Source organism: Salmo salar, chromosome ssa16 (assembly GCF_905237065.1).
Source record: "Salmo salar chromosome ssa16, Ssal_v3.1, whole genome shotgun sequence".
NCBI classification, from domain to species: domain Eukaryota; kingdom Metazoa; phylum Chordata; class Actinopteri; order Salmoniformes; family Salmonidae; genus Salmo; species Salmo salar.
The window spans coordinates 47,774,828-47,797,797 of NC_059457.1; the positions used below are offsets into that span (position 1 = coordinate 47,774,828).

The 22,970-nt window shown below is 40.7% G+C and overlaps 1 protein-coding gene across 1 annotated transcript in view; it reads left to right on the forward strand.

Annotated features, from left to right (window-relative positions):
- The first annotated feature begins 843 nt into the window (after positions 1-843).
- LOC106574011 (zinc finger protein GLIS1) overlaps positions 844-22,970 on the forward strand; it is a 151,004-nt gene continuing 128,877 nt past the window's right edge. Inside the window, 2 exon segments of the mRNA XM_014149511.2 lie at positions 844-1,359; positions 1,550-1,887. Coding sequence (XP_014004986.2) covers positions 1,569-1,887 — 319 coding nt within the window. The 5' untranslated portion in view covers positions 844-1,359; positions 1,550-1,568.

Consider the following 22,970-nt stretch of genomic DNA (forward strand, 5'->3'; position numbering starts at 1 on the left):
AAATAAACTATAAAAATGAACAGTAAACATCACACTCACAAAAGTTCCAAAAGAATAAAGACATCTCCAATGTCATCTCTCTCTCTCTCTCTCTCTCTCTCTCTCTCTCTCTGTGTGTGTGTGTTAATCAGATACGGAATCCCCCACTAGATGTCACTACTTAGTCGTACTGTCCTGCTATTCATACAGTATCTCCTATTGTGTCAACTAATAGCCACATCGTTAGCACATTTTTACATGCAAATGTTAGTCATTTAGGTCTACCGCCATTTCTATATTTTTTTATATGCTCCAATAAGGTCTATTCACATCAAGATTATTATATATCACATTATTATTTTATTTTAAGCAGCATGTGCGATCATGCTTAGGCCAATCCATAGGCATAGGCCTATATAGTTAAATTAATTAATTTTACTAATCACATGCATGCTTTTATTGAGGTAATTATTGATCATTTGAATGGACGTGAATAGGGCTTGTAATGTTCTTGAATAGGCTTTGTTCACACAGGCTGTCTTTAAAAAAAAATCTTGATGAAATAATCGACTCTTGTTATATTTTATTTTTATGCTTTGTAATTATACATACATCAGAATGTAGACACGAGGTAGCCTACATTTCAATTACATTTAATGTTGGCCTATGCCTATAGAACGAACAATACGCAGGGGCCTACTATATCATTGTTTTATTTTTTTACCCCTATATGTGACCTGATAGGCTATTTGTCTCTATCATATAAAATACATGTTCCCTCATTCCTAATCGATTCCTAACTGAAGTTTGCGCTATAAAAATGCCTGTAGACCTACCCTAAAGGTATTCGGTTTTCATTGACAGGCTATTTGACCTACCCTAAAGTCATTTGGTTCTCATTGACAGGCTATTTGACCTACCCTAAAGGCATTCGGTTTTCATTGACAGGCTATTTGACCTACCCTAAAGTCATTTGGTTCTCATTGACAGGCTATTTGCTCATCATTTCCTTGGAACCTGTCCATCATCTGCTGTTACGTTAACTTCTAAGCACATCAGTTTGCTCACCCGTAAAACGATTCTCCACGATCGATATCTTCATATCCCACCTACCTTTGGTCCCCGGACAGTCATGCTTGCATTGGTGCGGACAGAGACGCATTGACTCGGATACTGCCGACTCAGTGGATGAATCAGATGTCAGTCAAAGGGAAGATGTTGAGAATTGATACATGGAACATTCTTTAAAATGTACTTTGGAAGCGGAGAGGATGCGGTTGGTAAAGACACGCTTTTCTCCGCATTTGGCGGAAGATGCTGATGTACACCAAGTCCGACCATAAAGCAGTCTACGTCTTCTTCCTTTTGACGGCTTATACGGTAGGTGTCATCTAGAGAATGAAGATCTCTCACTTCTTGCATATTTTGTATTTATTGTCACTAAATATTCCATGTTATTTGGCAATTTGGAAGAACGTGCGTAAAAAAACATCTGTTCAAGTTAAGGAGATGGTTTGATTTGGCTTCAGATTTTTATAAGGGATATGTGTTTTTCTCTCCCCCGACACAGGTAAATGTGAACACAGAGAATGCACACCGGGAACACTGAAATTCCATTGCAGAAATCCTCAGCACTGTTCGGAATGGTGAGTCACCGCCAAACCCCAGTGTATTCAGACTTCACGGGGCTGACTCTCTCCATGTACAGCAGTAAGTCGGACTTCTGCGCCAGACGCATCGGGAACGATGGTTTTGGAACCCTGACCTGCCGGAGCCCACATCACAACCCCAGTCACTGTCCGAGTCCGAAGCGGCTCACCACGCCAGAGGAGCGCTATGGCTCTCAAGAGAAAGGCCATCTGACAGCCAAAGCTACCCGCGCGTGTTTCTCTCTCTCCCCGGAACAAGGTAAAGCTAAACCTATGATTTAACGCGCTCATTGACGCTACTCTGTATCACAGAATGTATTTTAATAATATCTAGATGTTTATAGAAACCATTCGGTTCTTTAAATATACTTTCATATGCGTTCTAAATCTAAAGGTATCATACCAATTTCGGGGAAAGGAGTTACTAAACTAATTTGCTAATATTTATTATACAAGGAAACTCTTTTTTAGAAGTGTATCAGTTAGATCCTCTTATTGTCATTCCTTCCAGTCCTCTGATAATATTTTCTATTATACTACATATCCGTTTACTGTGAAATGGTGCCAGTTTCTATCTATTTGGCTACATATGGCATCCTTAAGTGCACTGTCGTCTTCATATTTGATTCAGATGTACTGTATATTTAGTTGACAGATCCGTGTTTGCAGTTGTGGATTCTACTGTTGATAACACCCTCGTTAATTAAGTGCCGAGGTCACTGATGTATAGACCTGGTCTTAATAAAGAGCATCACAATGAAAGTCATCTCAGTGACACAAAGTGTAGCCACGTGATGTGATTTAAGTGGTATATGTGGAGTAACTGCCAGAGAAGGGAGCACTTTGACTTCCACTCTATGGATTATCAACAGAAGAGACTGCACTGATTTTAGAGGAAGTGGCAAATTCTGATTGAGGAGGACAGATGAGGATGTCTCTGGAGTTTATGAGTGGATAGCATTTATTAAGCTGTTATAGATCACACTTTTGGTTAGGTACAGACCAACTTTATTTGAAACTTTATATTTGTAAATGATTTATGTATCCTATTAGCAGAAGTTTATTTTAATAAATAAAATGTAAGAGTAAATTAATGAGTAAATATTTCTAATAAATAGATTTTAAGAGTAAATGTCCATTGGTGAATTACCTCAACCACACGAGGTAGTTTCATTTCAACCTCAGCCTTACTGAAAGTAAACATTCCTCGAGGCTTTTCTATAATCTCATTTGTAACCTCCTCACTCAGGTTTATAGAGGAGCATAAATTTTCTTCTACATTTGTTTGTGTTGGCTACTGGTATGAAAGCAATTGTGCTTCATAAAGTAGAGGTGGTATGTACTGTAGCAACAAGTAACCTTGTTTGGGACCCCAATGCTTGTCATAGCTCCTATATCTAAAGCCTAAGCTTAAGCTGTCGGCTAACATGATGATGGTGAGTTGTGCAGACAGTCTGATACCCTTCAGTTCAATACACATGCATACTGTTTGTCTCAGAGCTACACCCCACATATAGTATTATTTGTACTGTATGTCATGTGTTGAAGAAGGCCTTTCTATTGTTGAAAATTATAGAATTTTCCAAATTATATTATTTTGTTTGATATTCCCATTTATTTAATCATAAATATTTTTTGTCCTTCACTGCGAATCCTGCCCAGGCCTTGAGTGCAGTGACTAGTCTGAAGCCCCTTTCAAACCCACTGATTGTCTGCTTGTCTGGAAACAACGGTCATATACAGTTGAAGTCAGAAGTTTACGTAGACCTTAGCCAAATACATTTAAACTCAGTTTTTCACAATTCCTGACATTTAATCCTGGTAAAAAATTCCCTGTCTTAGGTCAGTTAGGATCACCACTTTATTTTAAGAATGTGAAATGTCAGAATAAGAGTAGAGAGAATTATTTCTTTCAGCTTTTATTTCTTTCATCACATTCCCAGTGGGTCAGAAGTTTACATACACTCAATTAGTATTTGGTAGCATTGCCTTTAAATTAATTAACTTGGGTCAAACGTTTTGGGTAGCCTTCCACAAGCTTTCCACAATAAATTGGGTGAATTTTGGCCCATTCCTCCTGACAGAGCTGGTGTAACTGACTCAGGTTTGTAGGCCTCCTTGCTCGCACACGCTTTTTCAGTTCTGCCCACAAATTTTCTCTGGGGATTGAGGTCAGGGCTTTGTGATGGCCACTCCAATACCTTGACTTTGTTGTCCTTAAGCCATTTTCCACAACTTTGGAAGTATGCTTGGGTCATTGTCCATTTGGAAGACCCATTTGCGACCAAGCTTTAACTTCCTGACTGATGTCTTGAGATGTTGCTTCAATATACCCACATAATTTTTCTTCCTAATAATGCCATCTATTTTGTGAAGTTCACCAGTCCCTCCTGCAGCAAAGCACCCCCACAACATGATGCTGCCACCCCCGTGCTTCACGGATGGGATGGTGTTCTTCGGCTTGCAAGCATCCCCTTTTTACTCCAAACATAACGATGGTCATTATGGCCAAACAGTTCTATTTTTGTTTCATCAGACCAGAAGACATTTCTCCAAAAAGTACAATCTTTGTCCCCATGTGCAGTTGCAAACCGTAGTCTGGCTTTTTTATGGCGGTTTTGGAGCAGTGGCTTCTTCCTTGCTGAGCGGCCTTTCAGGTTATGTCGATTTAGGACTTGTTTTACTGTGGATATAGATACTTTTGTACCTGTTTCCTCCAGCATCTCCACAAGGTCCTTTCCTGTTGTTCTGGGATTGATTTGCACTTTTCGCACCAAAGAACTTTCATCTCTAGGAGACAGAACACGTCTTCTTCCTGAGCTGTATGACGGCTGTGTGGTCCCATGGTGTTTATACTTGCGTACTATTGTTTGTACAGATGAACGTGGTACCTTCAGGCGTTTGGAAATTTCTCCCAAGGATGAACCAGACTTGTGGAGGTCTACAATTTTTTTTCTGAGGTCTTGCTGGTTTCTTTTGATTTTCCCATGATGTTAAGCAAAGAGGCACAGAGTTTGAAGGTAGGCATTGAAATACATCCACAGGTACACCTCCAATTGACTCAAATTATGTCAATTAGGCTATCAGAAGCTTCTAAAGCCATGACATCATTTTCTGGAATTTTCCAAGCTGTTTAAAGGCACAGTCAGCTTATTGTATGTAAACTTCTGACCCACTGGAATTTTGATTCAGTGAATTATATGTAAAATAATCTGTCTGTAAACAATTGTTGGAAAAATTACTTGTGTCATGCACAAAGTAGATGTCCTAACTGTCTTGCCAAAACTATAGTTTGTTAACAAGTAATTTGTGGAGTGGCTGAAAAACGAGTTTTAATGACTCCAACCTAAGTGTATGTAAACTTCCGACTTCAACTGCTTGCTTCAGCTGTCCAATATTTATATATATATATATATATACTGCTCAAAAAAATAAAGGGAACACTTAAACAACACAATGTAACTCCAAGTCAATCACACTTCTGTGAAATCAAACTGTCCACTTAGGAAGCAACACTGATTGACAATACATTTCACATGCTGTTGTGCAAATGGAATAGACAACAGGTGGAAATTATAGGCAATTAGCAAGACACCCCCAATAAAGGAGTGGTTCAGCAGGTGGTGACCACAGACCACTTCTCAGTTCCTATGCTTCCTGGCTGATGTTTTGGTCACTTTTGAATGCTGGCGGTGCTTTCACTCTAGTGGTAGCATGAGACGGAGTCTACAACCCACACAAGTGGCTCAGGTTGTGCAGCTCATCCAGGATGGCACATCAATGCGAGCTGTGGCATGAAGGTTTGCTGTGTCTGTCAGCGTAGCGTCCAGAGCATGGAGGCGCTACCAGGAGAAAGAACAGTACATCAGGAGACGTGGAGGAGGCCGTAGGAGGGCAACAACCCAGCAGCAGGACCGCTACCTCCGCCTTTGTGCAAGGAGGAGCACTGCCAGAGCCCTGCAAAATGACCTCCAGCAGGCCAGAAATGTACATGTGTCTGCTCAAACGGTCAGAAACAGACTCCATGAGGGTGGTATGAGGGCCCGACGTCCACAGGTGGGGGTTGTGCTTACAGCCCAACACTGTGCAGGACGTTTGGCATTTGCCAGAGAACATCAAGATTGGCAAATTCGCCACTGGCGCCCTGTGCTCTTCACAGATGAAAGCAGGTTCACACTGAGCACGTGACAGATGTGACAGAGTCTGGAGACTCCGTGGAGAACGCTCTGCTGCCTGCAACATCCTCCAGCATGACCGGTTTGGCGGTGGGTCAGTCATGGTGTGGGCTGGCATTTCTTTGCGGGGCCGCACAACACTCCATGTGCTCGCCAGAGGTAGCCTGACTGCCATTAGGTACCTAGATGAGATCCTCAGACCCCTTGTGAGACCATATGCTGGTGCGGTTGGCCCTGGGTTCCTCCTAATGCAAGACAATGCTAGACCTCATGTGGCTGGAGTGTGTCAGCAGTTCCTGCAAGAGGAAGGCATTGATGCTATGGACTGGCCCGCCCGTTTCCCAGACCTGAAACCAATTGAGCACATCTGGGACATCATGTCTCGCTCCATCCACCAACGCCACGTTGCACCACAGACTGTCCAGGAGTTGGCGGATGCTTTAGTCCAGGTCTGGGAGGAGATCCCTCAGGAGACCATCCGCCACCTCATCAGGAGCATGCCCAGGCGTTGTAGGGAGGTCATACAGGCACGTGGAGGCCACACACACTACTGAGCCTCATTTTGACTTGTTTTAAGGACATTACATCAAAGTTGGATCAGCCTGTAGTGTGGTTTTCCACTTTAATTTTGAGTGTGACTCCAAATCCAGACCTCCATGGGTTGATAAATTGGATTATCATTGATTATTTTTGTGTGATTTTGTTGTCAGCACATTCAACTATGTAAAGAAAAAAGTATTTAATAAGGTTATTTCATTCATTCAGATCTAGGATGTGTTATTTTAGTGTTCCCTTTATTTTTTTGAGCAGTGTATATATATATATATATATATATAGACACCATTGTATACAAACCCGGACTATGTGGGGGAAAAGCCTGTTCTACTTCATGCCTTTGTGACTGCCTCCTCTACTTTACATCCTGTTGAGAAGAGATGATAGTGTGTTGTTGTGCAGGAGAGAGAGAGAAAGAGGGTGGAGGTAATTACTCGCTCATCCTAATTTATGATGATACAAAACCCACTTTTATATTAGCAATCATCTTTTCACAAAAAGAGGCTCAAAGGATTTGATTATTGTTTTTCCTGGCCAAACACGAAACATATGTCTCCAAATGTGTCTCAGCGTTTATGAGGAGGACGACTCTTCTGAGCTGAGCACCATTGTGCCCTCACCATCGTCCCAGACCAACATGAATCATGACATTGTCTTTACGATGCTTTTGAATTTGCTTTTTTTTGTTGTGAATGTGGGAATGCCATGATTACGGTCTGTGCAGATGAGTATTCATTAGATACATTTATAGGCCTTTTCTAATTTTCCTGAAAGTAATACATAGGATTGTTAAATGTTGTGCATTTAGAGATATTTATGAAAGGTTAACATGCCCACAAAGTAATGCTCTTTTTAGATTGTATATTCAAACAAGAAAGGGTCATTTTCCTTAAGAAAAATGGTGTGCTTCAGCTGTCCAATGTTTTTTTGTGCCAGTGGAAGAATTAAAGATGTTTAATTGTTAGAGGCTTTAAGAATTGAGTCTAGCGTAGTAGCAGAAAGCCAGCATAGAAGCATAAGGCTAGCGTAGTAGCAGAAGGCTAGCGTAGCAGCAGAAGGCTTGCGTAGTAGCAGAAGGCTAGCGTAGTAGTAGAAGGCTAGTGTAGTAGCAGAAGGCTTGCGTAGTAGCAGAAGGCTAGCATAGTAGTAGAAGGCTAGTGTAGCAGCAGAAGGCTTGCGTAGTAGCAGAAGGCTAGCATAGTAGTAGAAGGCTAGTGTAGTAGCAGAAGTCTAGAGTAGTAGTAGAAGTCTAGCATAGTATCAAATCAAATCAAATCAAATGTATTTATAAAGCCGTTTTTATATTAGCCGATGTCACAAAGTGCTATACAGAAACCCAGCCTAAAACCCCATACAGCAAGCAATGCAGATGTTGAAGCACAGTAGCTAGGAAAAACACCCTAGAAAGGAAAGAACCTAGGAAGAAACCTAGAGAGGAACCAGGCTCTGAGGGGTGGCCAGTCTTCTTCTGGGTGTGCCGGGTGGAGATTATAACAGTATATGGCCAATATGTTCAAACGTTCCTAGATGACCAGCAGGGTCAAATAATAATAATCACAGTGGCTGTAGAGGGTGCAACAGGTCAGCACCTCAGGAGTAAATGTCAGTTGGATTTTTATAGCCGATCATTCAGAGTTAGAGACAGCAGGTGCGGTAGAGAGAGAGAGTCGAAAAAACAGCAGGTAGCATGTCCGGTAAACAGGTCAGGGTTCCATAGCCGCAGGCAGAACAGTTGAAACTGGAGAAGCAGCACGATGGTGGTCTGGGGACAGCAAGGAGTCATCAGGCCAGGTAGTGCTGAGGCCTGGTCCTAGGGCTTAGGTCCTCAGAGAGAAGAGAGGAAGAGAGAGAGAGAAAAATAGAGAGAGAGAGAGAGAATTAGAGGGAGCATACTTAAATTCACACAGGACAGTAGGAGAAGTACTGACTGTATTATCAATAGTAGCGGAATAAACTCAGCAAAAAAATAAACGTCAACTGCTTTTATTTTCAGCAAACTCAACATGTGTAAATATTTGTATGAACATAACAAGATTCAACAACTGAGACGTAAACTGAACAAGTTCCACAGACATGTGACTAACAGAAATGGAACAATGTGTCCCTGAACAAAGGGGGGGGGGGTCAAAATCAAAAGTAACAGTCAGTATCTGGTGTGGCCACCAGCTGCATTAAGTACTGCAGTGCATCTCCTCCTCGTGGACTGCACCAGATTTGCCAGTTCTTGCTGTGAGATGTTACCCAACTCTTCCACCATGGCACCTGCAAGATCCCAGACATTTCTGGGGGGAATGGCCTTAGCCCACACCCACCGATCCAACAGGTCCTAGACGTTCTCAATGGGATTGAGATCCGGGCTCTTCGCTGGCCATGGCAGAACACTGACATTCCTGTCTTGCAGGAAATCACGCACAGAACGAGCAGTATGGCTGGTGGCATTGTCATGCTGGAGGGTCATGTCAGAATGAGCCTGCAGGAAGGCTACCACATGAGGGAGGAGGATGTCTTCCCTGTAACGCATAGCGTTGAGATTGTCTAAATGACGACAAGCTCAGTCTAATGATGCTGTGACACACCGCCCCAGACCATGACTGACCCTCCACCTCCAAATCGATCCGCTCCAGAGTACAGGCCTCGGTGTAACGCTCATTCCTTCGATGATAAATGCGAATCCAACCATCAACAATTTTTGGTGAGACAAAACTGCAACTCTTCAGTGAAGAGCACTTTTTGCCAGTCCTGTCTGGTCCAACGACGGTGGGTTTGTGCCCATAGGCAACGTTGTTGCTGGTGATGTCTGGTGAGGACCTGCCTTACAAAAGGTCTACAAACTCTCAGTCCAGCCTCTCTCAGCCTATTGACGACAGTCTGAGCACTGATGGAGGGATTGTGTGTTCCTGGTGTAACTTGGGCAGTTGTTGTTGCCATCCTGTACCTGTCCTCCAGGTGTGATGTTCGGATGTACCGATCGTGTGCAGGTGTTGTTATATGTGGTCTGCCACTGCGAGGATGATCAGCTGTCCGTCCTGTCTCTCTGTAGCTCTGTCTTAGGCGCCTCACAGTAATTTATTGCCCTGGCCACATCTGCAGTGCATTCCTGGTGCAACTCGGGCAGTTGCCTCCTTGCAGCATACCTAAGGCACGTTCACGCAAATGAGCAGGGACCCTGGGCATCTTTCTTTTGGTGTTTTTCAGTCAGTAGAAAGGCATTTTAGTGTCCTAAGATTTCATAACTGTGACCTTAATTGCCTACCGTTTGTAAGCTGTTAGTGTCTTAACGACCGTTCTACAGGTGCATGTTCATTAATTGTTTATGGTTCATTGAACAAGCATGATAAATAGTGTTTAAACCCTTTACAATGAAGATCTGTGACGTTATTTGGATTTTTATGAATTATCTTTGAAAGATAGGGTCCTGAAAAAGGGACGTTTCTTTTTTTGCTAAGTTTAGTAGCCTTAGTTTAGTGGGTAACATTGAGTAATATTAGTTGTATGGCATGTTTTTTTTGTGTGATCGCGATAGTGTTTACTGTGGACATGCATGTGCACCACCATTCAAAACATCGTTTTTCAGAAAAGCTTTCAGTGTTGTTTTTTGTTGTTGTTGCCTTTTACGAAGTTCAGTCTATTCCTTTGGGTAGGGCCTCAGCACTAACCATTATACTCAGGGTGTGGTGTGTTTTATATAGCCAGTACATGTAAATGATCTACTGGGCTCATCAGGCTTTAGTATCATGCTTAATTTCAGTCTGATCTTATTTCATACCCCTCTCTCTCTGGATGAGACTATAGGGTCTCACCTGGAATGTTGGACGATTATTTTAGATTTTTGCCATAGAGCTTCTCTCGGCGGGGAAGTGGGAAAATGGTTTTAGAGTAAAAAGCATACATTTATCAAACGTATTCAGAGAAAGTGAACTTTTCTCTGTCTTTACCAGCTCTGTATCAGTCTTTTGTCCAAGATATTCAACTTATAGATAGATAGGAAGAATATATTAACTGACAAATGTGAGTTGATTTCTATAGATTTCTTTCCTGACAAAGGGTTTCCCTCACCAGAGTGTTTTAAGAGGCAACACTGCGAGCCAACTGATACCATAAAATATTTCCATGCCTTAAATTCCTCAGAGCCTAATGTAACCAAACTGTCACTTAATGGGGATTTAATCAGAGATCCTGAGATGCCTGAGATTGGTGTGTTCAATAGAGGAGCACACATCAGGAAAGATCCATATGGGCACTCGAGGGGAGACCCAGAGTGAGTGTCAGTGTGATAGTGCCAGACCTGAACTGTGTTTGAATCAGTAGTGACTCCTTCCTCCCCACTAGCAAAATGGAATGGCCCAGCCGGAGATGATAATAAATATGTCTTAGACTGAAGGCCTTATGTCATGAAAGCCACTAACTGGGTTTGGGGACATTCCTAAGAAAAGTGTTTTGTGCCAGAGGAAAGTATTTTTAAAGTGAAATGATTAAAAAAATCTAACTTCAGTACGATGTCTTCTGTATTAAACTTTTAGAAAATGAATTGTAATCAAATAGTGATGATAATGTTAAACGTTCAAATATATATATTTTTTATTATAGTCTCAGGGGGAAGAAAAGCCACAAGATTTGCATGATATTTAGAACCTTGAACAGAAATGTTAACACGGGTCCCAAATGACACCCCATGGGCCCTGGTCAAAACAAGTGCACTATATAAGGGATAGAGTGCCATTTAGGATGCACACTACCTTGGGGATAATGAACTGTAAATATCAGTGCCCACCAGCAAAGACAGTACTTGTCTTGCAACACAGAAAAATATCCTCTTCACTGTACTGTTTAAATTCAGGTTTTTTTTAAGCTTGTATATTTTACCTCATTTGATACTTTAGTAAAGTTTCTCCTGGCTAGGCCAGTGTTGCCGGAGTTTCTATGTCAATGTCCCAAATGGCACCCTCATGGGTCCTGGTCAAAAGTAGTGCACTATATAGGAAATAGGGTGCCATTTGGGATGCAGATATGAGCTTATTTGAGGAAAATGTTTGAATTAGAGCAGAGTGCTAGAGTCCCACGTTTTCTCAGATAAATGCAGCGGTCTGTCTGTTGATTCAGCTCGTGAAAAGATGAGTAATCGACTTTGAGTCTGTGCGGCAGCTATAACATTTCACACGCACGCACGCACGTGCACGCATGCACACACACACACACACACACACACACACACACACACACACACACACACACACACACACACACACACACACACACACAATATTTGGTTTCTGCATGAAGTGGCATTGGCACCCATGATGAATTCCCAATAACTGACTTAGTTTCCTGTGTTTTTCCTAGCAGACGTTTGTGTCCCTTCGAATGAGGAGTAATAATCTGAGTGTTTATGGGAGAAACAGACAAATGTTCTCGACCTCACTTTTGTTTGCTACTGTATCATAGAACAGTGATGAACACTGCTGCTGTTCTACACCACCTATGGATTCCTGCTCTCCTCTGTGATTGTCTCTAATGTAAGATGTCTGCATAGACAAACACCAAGGTTTTGTTTCAAATGGCACACTTTTCCCTGTACAGTGCACTTCTTTTGACCAGGGCCCATTGGCCCAAGTTCTGTTGTGAATGCTGCTTCTGCATTAAACATGAAGATACACACACAGACACAGATACATTCACACACACACACACACACACACACACACACACACACACACACACACACACACACACACACACACACACACACACACACACACACACACACACACACACACACACACACACACACACACCGCTGACTCCTTTTCCCAGGATTCCCATCTTCAGCCCACGTCTCTCCCTGTGTGTGACTCGCATGACCTCAGCCGTGAGGCATGGGTAAATATGACGGTGCTGGGTTGGACGTTGGACGGAGGAGTATAATGTTTGCAGCATGTTCCCTTGATTCATGAAGCCGGAGTTGATGATGGCTTTGTTGCGGTATTCCAGTAAAACTTCAGACTGACTTGAGAAAAGGAGAGGCGGGAATGTTCACTGATGGAATGAGAGCACTTCCTTAGTCCTCAGAGAGAAAGAGAGAGAGAGACAGAGAGAGAGAGAGACAGACAGACAGACAGACAGACAGACAGACAGACAGACAGACAGACAGACAGACAGACAGACAGACAGACAGACAGACAGACAGACAGACAGACAGACAGACAGACAGACAGACAGACAAACAGACAGACAGAGATATGGAGAGATATGGAGAGACACACACAGACAAACAGACAGAGAGAGACAGAGAGACCGACAGAGAGAGATAAAGGGAGAGAGAGAGAGATACACAGCTAACAGTACATAGCTAAAAATATAATAACTCCTGAAACGTTGCTTATTTCAATTTTGTTAATTGTTTTTACTTACTTTGGCAATCTAAACATATGTTTCCGATGCCATTAAAGCCCCTTTGAATTGAATTGAATTGAGATAAATAACTTTTAAAAGGTTTGTAATGAAGATGTAGTGAAACACTTTTTACTGAACGATTCATTTCCCAATAGCAGCAGTTCTCTCACCAAGGCTTTGTCTTTGTTCCGTGAGTGAACTAATACAGTATGTGTTGTCTTTTGGTGAATCCTCTCCTCAAAGTTGAAATGTTTTCATTCTTATTCCGTTAGTGTGGTATGACTCTGGCATGTCACACTAACCAAAGGCATCCTGACTTTCCAGAGCCAGAGCACTCTGTCAATGTAACCCCAACAGTCATTCTGCAAAAATATGATCTGGTTTGAATAAGTGTCGAGATATCTTTGGAATACCAGAGGAAATATGCTTTGGACCTCGGTTTAATCGAGGAAAAACAGCATTGGCTCAGATATGTCATCATAAAAGGTATTTTTAGCATGAACCTTGCCTTGAGAATCATTTATAACATTTTACCCACACTTTCCTCCTTTTTTTCTTGATATGGCGGATTCAATTCCTCCTTTATGTGAAATGGATCTGATTGTTTTGCCTGAACTTCTTCGCTGACTCCTAGCTGAGATGAAAAAGTGATTCACTCTCTCTTGCTCTCTCTCTTGCGCTCTCTCTGCCTCTCTCTCTTGCTCTCGCTCTCTCTCCCTCCATCTCTCTCTCTCTCTCTCTCTTGCGTTCTCTCTGCCTCTCTCTTTCTCTCTCTCGCTCTCTCTCTCTGCATCTCTCTAGCTCTCTCTCTCTCTCTCTCTTCTTCTCCTTCCTCCCCCCGCCCCTCTCTCTCCTCTCTATGCCAGGGTAGGCATGCCACAGCTAACTACACATCCATAAAGCCTGTATTACTCATGCATTTTCAGACGGCAGCGACTGCGTCTCCCCGATCTCGCTGTGTATGACTTAGCTCATGGGTGGCTTTTTCATTTACATCAGGGCTGTGGCACTTGCTGTTCTTGGCTCACCGCTGTCTTGTTTCATCAAAGAAAAATCCGCTGGGCACTTGGATGGCTGTCCGCCGCTGTGCTGCCCTGGGCTGCGCTAGCTATCAGAGGCCCATGGAGGATGGATGGGTCAAAGGCTGACATCCTGCCGAACAGCATTGTGGGACGGAGATGTGGCCATCAGGGCCTTGTTTCACTTGACCTTAGACCCTCCTCCCTGGGACAAGTCACACAGAACCTGAAGAGTACTGCTGTTAGTTGGTGGTCGGCCTCGGTCTCTACTATTGAACATGGGGCTTTGTAACCAGCTGGTGCTGCTCTTGTGCTCCAGAATTAGCCTCTACACAGCCTAAGCTTCACCTGTAGTTACTGGTACGGTATGAGCACATTTTACAGCAAGAAAAAGTATGGCCTGTAGTTTTGAAGCCAAACCTATTGCCAAAAACTCGTTAGGAAAGAGCATATAGCTGCAAAACTGAACTCAATCTCCATTCCAGTGTACAATACAGTAACAGTACAGACTCTCTTGCGGTTAGTGTCTGAAACCAACGGCCCTAGTTTTTACAAGGCTGGGCATGTCACCGACTAATCACCAAGCCATTCAGGCTTCATCTGAGTGGTCAAAAACAAAACGGGCAAACATGATTCTTGCAGAGCTGTTTTATGCCTTCATTAGTGAAGGGGAGAAATTAGCCAAAAGGCTCAATTTTCTCCGCTCTGTTGTTCGTCTGTGCGTCGGTGCCAGGAAGCTGCCATGGGGCAGTGCCCACTAAGCGGACAACGCAATTGGCTGGCCCGGCCCCAGAGGACTATGAAAGACATTATAAAGTCTAATAGTGCAGTATATATATTTTATTACTGCTCATTAATAAAAGCATAGCGTTCTAGAATAATTAGTTATTCTCTAGTCCTTGGCAATCCAATCCAGTCCTCCTGCAACATTAAATGGCACTCCCAAGCTTCCCCCTGCCTGGACCAATAACCGCACAAGAGCAAGCACTGAATTCAGTTTGTTTAGAGAAAAAACACTTTGCTACTTTTTCAATGCTTGTGAATGATGTGGGCCATCATCCATCCTGAACCAGAGAAATACAAGTTTTATTACTTTACCTTGCTACTTTTGACTTGTATGTTCAGAAGACTGAAGATACAGTTACTGTATGGTCATATCCTTTATTTAAGAACAGTTGACATGTAATGAGTGACAGTGTCTTACCCTCATAGAAGAAGAAAAGTAGCCTATGCTTTAATTCTTACTGAACACTGTACATTTTCCTTCTTTACGGTACAGTGCAGTGTGAGTATGACGTTTGAATCTCTGTTTTGTCCGTCTGTCAACATGTGTTTGGGGCAAAGGTTTTGGATTACTTTGTTGCTCTCTCTAGTTTAAGAACAGTGTAGTTCACTTTGACAAGTTGTTTGGGACCACACCAAGGCTACAATGTTGTCTCTGCCAAAGTGTCAATCCAACCGATGATGCTGCTGTATAAAGACAGGCTCTATTCTAATCAAAACGGGTTACAGGTCTCAGAGGAAAAACCAAAACAACACTATTCTCCAAGAGAGCATGTTTGAATTAACGTGATGCCCAGTTTCTATTCGCTTCTTATAGTGGAGACTGGTTTATTTATTTAATGAATCCAAATGCAATCTCGCATTGCTCACTGTCTCGTAGTCTCGCGAGAGGAATTTTATTGTTTGACTTCCACCCGTTTTACTCAAATAGAGTCCAATGGCAAGACTTCTGTCACATAAAATACTATCAGATTGAATACTGAAAAGGAGTATAACTGTATAAAAGTAGAGTATAACTGTATAAAAGTGGAGTATAACTGTATAAAAGTGGAGTGTAACTGTATAAAAGTGGAGTATAACTGTATAAAAGTAGAGTATAACTGTATAAAAGTGGAGTATAACTGTATAAAAGTGGAGTATAACTGTATAAAAGTGGAGTAAAACTGTATAAAAGTGGAGTGTAACTGTATAAAAGTAGAGTATAACTGTATAAAAGTGGAGTGTAACTGTATAAAAGTGGAGTATAACTGTATAAAAGTGGAGTATAACTGTATAAAAGTGGAGTATAACTGTATAAAAGTGGAGTGTAACTGTATAAAAGTGGAGTGTAACTGTATAAAAGTGGAGTGTAACTGTATAAAAGTGGAGTGTAACTGTATAAAGTGTAGTGTAACTGTATAAAAGTGGAGTATAACTGTATAAAAGTGGAGTGTAACTGTATAAAAGTGGAGTGTAACTGTATAAAAGTGGAGTATAACTGTATAAAAGTGGAGTGTAACTGTATAAAAGTGGAGTGTAACTGTATAAACGTGGAGTATAACTGTATAAAAGTGTAGTGTAACTGTATAAAGTGTAGTGTAACTGTATAAAAGTGGAGTATAACTGTATAACGTGGAGTATAACTGTATAAAAGTGGAGTGTAACTGTATAAAAGTGGAGTGTAACTGTATAAAAGTGGAGTATAAATGTATAAAAGTGGAGTATAACTGTATAAAAGTGGAGTATAACTGTATAAAAGTGGAGTGTAACTGTATAAAGTGGAGTGTAACTGTATAAAAGTGGAGTATAACTGTATAAAAGTGGAGTATAACTGTATAAAAGTGGAGTGTAACTGTATAAAAGTGGAGTATAACTGTATAAAAGTGGAGTGTAACTGTATAAAAGTGGAGTGTAACTGTATAAAAGTGGAGTGTAACTGTATAAAAGTAGAGAATAACTGTATAAAAGTGGAGTGTAACTGTATAAACGTGGAGTATAACTGTGTAAAAGTGGAGTGTAACTGTATAAAGTGTAGTGTAACTGTATAAAAGTGGAGTATAACTGTATAAAAGTGGAGTGTAACTGTATAAAAGTGGAGTGTAACTGTATAAAAGTGGAGTATAACTGTATAAAAGTGGAGTGTAACTGTATAAAAGTGGAGTGTAACTGTATAAACGTGGAGTATAACTGTGTAAAAGTGGAGTGTAACTGTATAAAGTGTAGTGTAACTGTATAAAAGTGGAGTATAACTGTATAACGTGGAGTATAACTGTATAAAAGTGGAGTGTAACTGTATAAAAGTGGAGTGTAACTGTATAAAAGTGGAGTGTAACTGTATAAAAGTGGAGTGTAACTGTATAAAAGTGGAGTATAACTGTATAAAAGTGGAGTGTAACTGTATAAAGTCTAGTGTAACTGTATAAAAGTGGAGTATAACTGTATAACGTGGAGTATAACTGTATAAAAGTGGAGTGTAACTGTATAAAAGTGGAGTGTAACTGTATAAAAGTGGAGTATAACTGTATAAAAGTGGAGTGTAACTGTATAAAAGTGGAGTATAACTGTATAAAAGTGGAGTATAACTGTATAAAAGTAGAGAATAACTGTATAAAAGTGGAGTGTAACTGTATAAAAGTGGAGTGTAACTGTATAAAAGTGGAGTATAACTATAAAAGTGGAGTATAACTGTATAAAAGTCGAGAATAACTGTATAAAAGTGGAGTGTAACTGTATAAAAGTGGAGTGTAACTGTATAAAAGTGGAGTATAACTGTATAACGTGGAGTATAACTGTATAAAAGTGGAGTGTAACTGTATAAACGTGGAGTATAACTGTATAAAAGTGTAGTGTAACTGTATAAAGTGTAGTGTAACTGTATAAAAGTGGAGTATAACTGTATAACGTGGAGTATAACTGTATAAAAGTGGAGTGTAACTGTATAAAAGTGGAGTGTAACTGTATAAAAGTGGAGTATAAATGTATAAAAGTGGAGTATAACTGTATAAAAGTGGAGTATAACTGTATAAAAGTGGAGTGTAACTGTATAAAGTGGAGTGTAACTGTATAAAAGTGGAGTATAACTGTAGAAAAGTGGAGTATAACTGTATAAAAGTGGAGTGTAACTGTATAAAAGTGGAGTATAACTGTATAAAAGTGGAGTGTAACTGTATAAAAGTGGAGTGTAACTGTATAAAAGTGGAGTATAACTGTATAAAAGTAGAGAATAACTGTATAAAAGTGTAGTGTAACTGTATAAACGTGGAGTATAACTGTGTAAAAGTGGAGTATAACTGTATAAAAGTGGAGTGTAACTGTATAAAAGTGGAGTGTAACTGTATAAAAGTGGAGTATAACTGTATAAAAGTGGAGTGTAACTGTATAAAAGTGGAGTGTAACTGTATAAACGTGGAGTATAACTGTGTAAAAGTGGAGTGTAACTGTATAAAGTGTAGTGTAACTGTATAAAAGTGGAGTATAACTGTATAACGTGGAGTATAACTGTATAAAAGTGGAGTGTAACTGTATAAAAGTGGAGTGTAACTGTATAAAAGTGGAGTGTAACTGTATAAAAGTGGAGTGTAACTGTATAAAAGTGGAGTATAACTGTATAAAAGTGGAGTGTAACTGTATAAAGTGTAGTGTAACTGTATAAAAGTGGAGTATAACTGTATAACGTGGAGTATAACTGTATAAAAGTGGAGTGTAACTGTATAAAAGTGGAGTGTAACTGTATAAAAGTGGAGTATAAATGTATAAAAGTGGAGTATAACTGTATAAAAGTGGAGTATAACTGTATAAAAGTGGAGTGTAACTGTATAAAAGTGGAGTATAACTGTATAAAAGTGGAGTATAACTGTATAAAAGTGGAGTGTAACTGTATAAAAGTGGAGTATAACTGTATAAAAGTGGAGTGTAACTGTATAAAAGTGGAGTATAACTGTATAAAAGTGGAGTATAACTGTATAAAAGTAGAGAATAACTGTATAAAAGTGGAGTGTAACTGTATAAAAGTGGAGTGTAACTGTATAAAAGTGGAGTATAACTATAAAAGTGGAGTATAACTGTATAAAAGTCGAGAATAACTGTATAAAAGTGGAGTGTAACTGTATAAAAGTGGAGTGTAACTGTATAAAAGTGGAGTATAACTGTATAAAACTGGAGTATAACTGTATAAAAGTGGAGTGTAACTGGGAAGTGGGGTGACTGCCGGCTCTATCCAGGTTAATCCTCCAGTAGTGTTGAACTGGGACTGGGAGACAACTGGCAGCCCGGCCAGATGACACTGGGGGTGTGTCCCAAATGGCACCCTATTCCATATATAGTGCCCTATGGGCCCTGGTCAAAACTTATGCAATATAAAGGGAATAGCGTGCCTTTTGGGACGCAGGCTGCGATGTTAATAAAGTTTGGGGGCTCCATGCCAATGCTGTGATCATCTGGTAGGCTCTGGGTTATTTAGACAGACTTCAATTAGATTTGAAATTAGACTCCGAACAGGAGGGTTAATATTGAAGTAGGGGAGAGATGCCACAACTTGATAATTTCCCACGATGGGATTCTGCCTCTTCTCCTGCCTTAATGCTGTAGATTGTCTTCGCTCTCCCAATTGTCTTGAACCCAGAGGAAGAGATTGGCTTTGTCCTAAATGGCACCCTATTCCCTGTATTGTATACTTCAAGGAATGGGATTCTATTTTGGACGGACCCTTAGAGATTCTCTTGTTTCCTCTTATTTTGGGTCTGCGTTATGCCAACATACAGCTTCCAGAACAGGGCAAGTGATCCACTTTAAATAAGAAGGTTCTGATTCTGATGTCTGTCAGATGTTGTTTCTATGTTAGTGCTCTGTGGGCTTCTAACCAAACTCACTTGGGTGCTAAAACAAGACTGGAGATCATGATTTAGGATTTTTTTTGCTGTTACACCAACGTTGCTGACTGTTCTCCAGGCAATGTGGGCCTGATCTCACCCTCTGGAGTTGGAAACCACATCTCACAGACGAGCTGCGTTCTCATTCCAGAAGTTTCCACTGGAACAGGAGAGGCATCATCATATCACTCATCTGTTTGGTTCCCTCTACTTACTCTGTCTCAGTAAGGGAGGGCTCTAGGGCTGATGGTGCATTTCTATGTCATCAATTTCTATCTGACACAGGCCAACCTTCTCGGCCAATGGAAAGTGTTTTATAAGGGATGAGTAAGATAAAAGCTGCTATATCATTCAACTTCTGTGATTAATATCGAAGATAAACTTCACATATGGTGAACCTCATTGGAATCCATGATGACGTAGTAGTGTTCTTGGTACATATGTGTTTGGGTGGAGTTGTGTCACGCTGAGTAACCCTGTGCTGGGTTTGCATCACCTCCTCATTTACATGGTAAGCGTTTCCCCCAAGGCTCAGCAGTCCGTTTAAACTTTTTGAAAAAAAGGTGATATCTAAAACCTAAAAGGGTTCTTCGGCTGTCCCCATAGGAGAACCCGTTGAAAAACCCTTTTTGGTTCCAGGTTGAACCCTCTTTGTTCCAAGTCGAACCCTTTTGGGTTCCGTGTAAAACCCTTTCCACAAAAGGGGCCTACCTGGAACAAAAAAGGGTTCTCCTATGGGGACAGCCGAAGAACCTTTTGTAACCCTTTTTTTCTACTTAATGCAAACATCATGTAAGACACTTGGGATTTCTAAGGGGGTTATAGTGTTGGCAGTTACAGGAGAGAGCTGGGTTTAACGTGTGTACGGAGCAGTGGTAGGAACATGAGACGGACATGTACATGAACACCGAATGTGACCAGAGTGATGTGTGTGTAGGTGTGTGTGTGTAAATCTGGACTGGTTTGTGTTTATGTGTGTGTGTAAATCACAGCCTTATATTGCCTTGTCTGTGTCTCTGTATTTCAATGTGTGTGCATTCTAATATGTGTTTGTGCCCTACTCCCATCACTCCTGAAAACAACCACAGTATATAAATCTGCTGTGAAAAAGAAACAAGCCAAAGTTTGTGCAGAATCTGAGCCATCCTCTGGAACAATAGGTCTCAGTCTCTCTCTGTTAAAACCAAAACACTGCTGTATTCCCTGTGAAACTCAATTGAAATCGTTTCCAGTTGTCAAACATGATTGTACATGTAGATCTATTTGTCATAATTAACGTACTGACATAATAATACTGATCGGTTGAAAACGTATCATTTTCTGAAAATAGATTTTGTCAAACAGGCGTTGATTCTAATCATGTTTTCATAATGTTTTCCTTCACTTGTACACCAGATCCCAAGTGACATTATGAAGCACTATAAGATTCATGAGCAGTAAAGTTGCTTCTAAACATTCTTATAAACTGGGTGGTTCTAGCCCTTAATGCTGATTGGCTGAAAGCTGTGGTATATCACAGGTATGACAAAACATTTATTTTTACTGTTCTAATTACATTTGTAAGAAGTTTCTAATAGCAATAAGGCACCTAGGGTCTTTTTCTTATATGGCCAATATACCACTGCTAAGGGCTGTATCCAGGCACTCCACGTTGCATCTCTCTTTCTCGCTGTCTGTCTTTCTGTCTGTCTTTCACTTTGTCTGTCTTCTTCTCTGTCTATCTGTCAGTCTGTCTTCCTCTCTCTCTCGCTCTCTCTCTCTCAATTCATTTCAATTTAAAGGCTTAATTGGGAAACACATGTTAACATTGCCAAAGCAAGTGAAGTAGATAATAAACAAAAGTGAAATAAACAATAAAAATTAGCAGTAAACATACACGCTCAGAAGTTCCAAAAGAATGATGACATTTCAAATGTCATATTATGTATATATACAGTGTTGTAATGATGTGCAAATAATTAAAGTACAAAATGGAAAATAAATAAACATAAATATGGGTTGTATTTACAATGGTGTTTGTACTTCACTGGTTGACCTTTTCTTGTGGCAACAGGTCACACATCTTGCTGCTGTTATGGCACACTGTGGTATTTCACCCAGTAGATATGGGAGTTTATCAAAATTGGGTTTGTTCTTTGTGGATCTGTGTAATCTGATGGAAATATGTGTCTCTAATATGGTCATACATTTGGCAGGAGGTTAGGAAGTGCAGCTCAGTTTCTACCTCATTTTGTGGGAAGTGTGCACATAGCCTGTCTTCTCTTGAGAGCCAGGTCTGCCTACGGCGGCCTTTCTCAATAGCAAGGCTATGTTCACTGAGTCTGTACATAGTCAAAGCTTTCTTTATGTTTGGGCCAGTCACAGTGGACGGGTATTCTCTGATTAGGGCCAAATAGCATTCTAGTTTGCTCTGTTTTTTTGTTAATTCTTTCCCATGTGTCAAGTAATGATCTTTTTGTTTTCTCATGATTTGGTTGGGTCTAATTGTGGTGCTGTCCTGGGGCTCTGTGGGGACTGTTTGTATTTGTGAACAAAGCCCCAGGATCAGCTTGCTTAGGGGACTCTTCTCCAGGTTCATCTCTCTGTAGGTGATGCCTTTCTTATGGAAGGTTTGGGAATAGCTTCCTTTTAGGTGGTTGTACAATTTAAGCGCTCTTTTCTGGATTTTGATAATTAGCGGGCCTAATTCTGCTCTGCATGCATTATTTGGTGTTTTACGTTGTACATTGAGGATATTTTTGCAGAATTCTGTATGCTGAGTCTCAATTTGGTGTTTGTCCCATTTTGTGAATTCTTGGTTGGTGAGCGGACCCATAAAGGGCAATGGGTTCTATAACTGATTCAAGTATTTTTAGCCAGATCCTAATTGGTATGTAAAATGTTATGTTCATTTTGATGGCATAGAAGGCCCTTCTTGCCTTGTCTCTCAGATCGTTCACAGCTTTGTGGAAGTTACCTGTGGCGCTGATGTTTAGGCTGAAGTATGTATAGTTTTTTCTGTGCTCTAGGGCATCGGTGCCTAGATGGAATTAGTATTTGTGGTCCTGGCGACTGGACCTTTTTTGGACACCATTATTTTTGTCTTACTGAGATTTACTGTCAGGGCCCAGGTCTGACAGAATCTGTAGAAGATATAGGTGCTGCTCTCTCTCTCTCTCTTTATCTGTCTGTCTGTCTGTCTGTCTGTCTGTCTGTCTGTCTGTCTGTCTGTCTGTCTGTCTGTCTGTCTGTCTGTCTGTCTGTCTGTCTGTCTGTCTGTCTGTCTGTCTGTCTGTCTGTCTGTCTGTCTGTCTGTCTGTCTGTCTCTCTCTCTCTCTCTCTCTTTTTCATATATATATTTTTTCTCTCTCTCTCTCTCTCTCTCTCTCTCTCTCTCTCTCTCTCTGTCACTCATTTCGATTCAAAGGGCTTTATTGGCATGGGAAACATATGTTAACATTGCCAAAGCAAGTGAAATAGATAATAAATAGAAGTGAAATAAACAATAAAAATGTACAGTAAACATTACACTCACAAAAGTTCTCTTTCTTTCTTTCTGTGTGTGTGTGTGTGTGTGTGTGTGTGTGTGTGTGT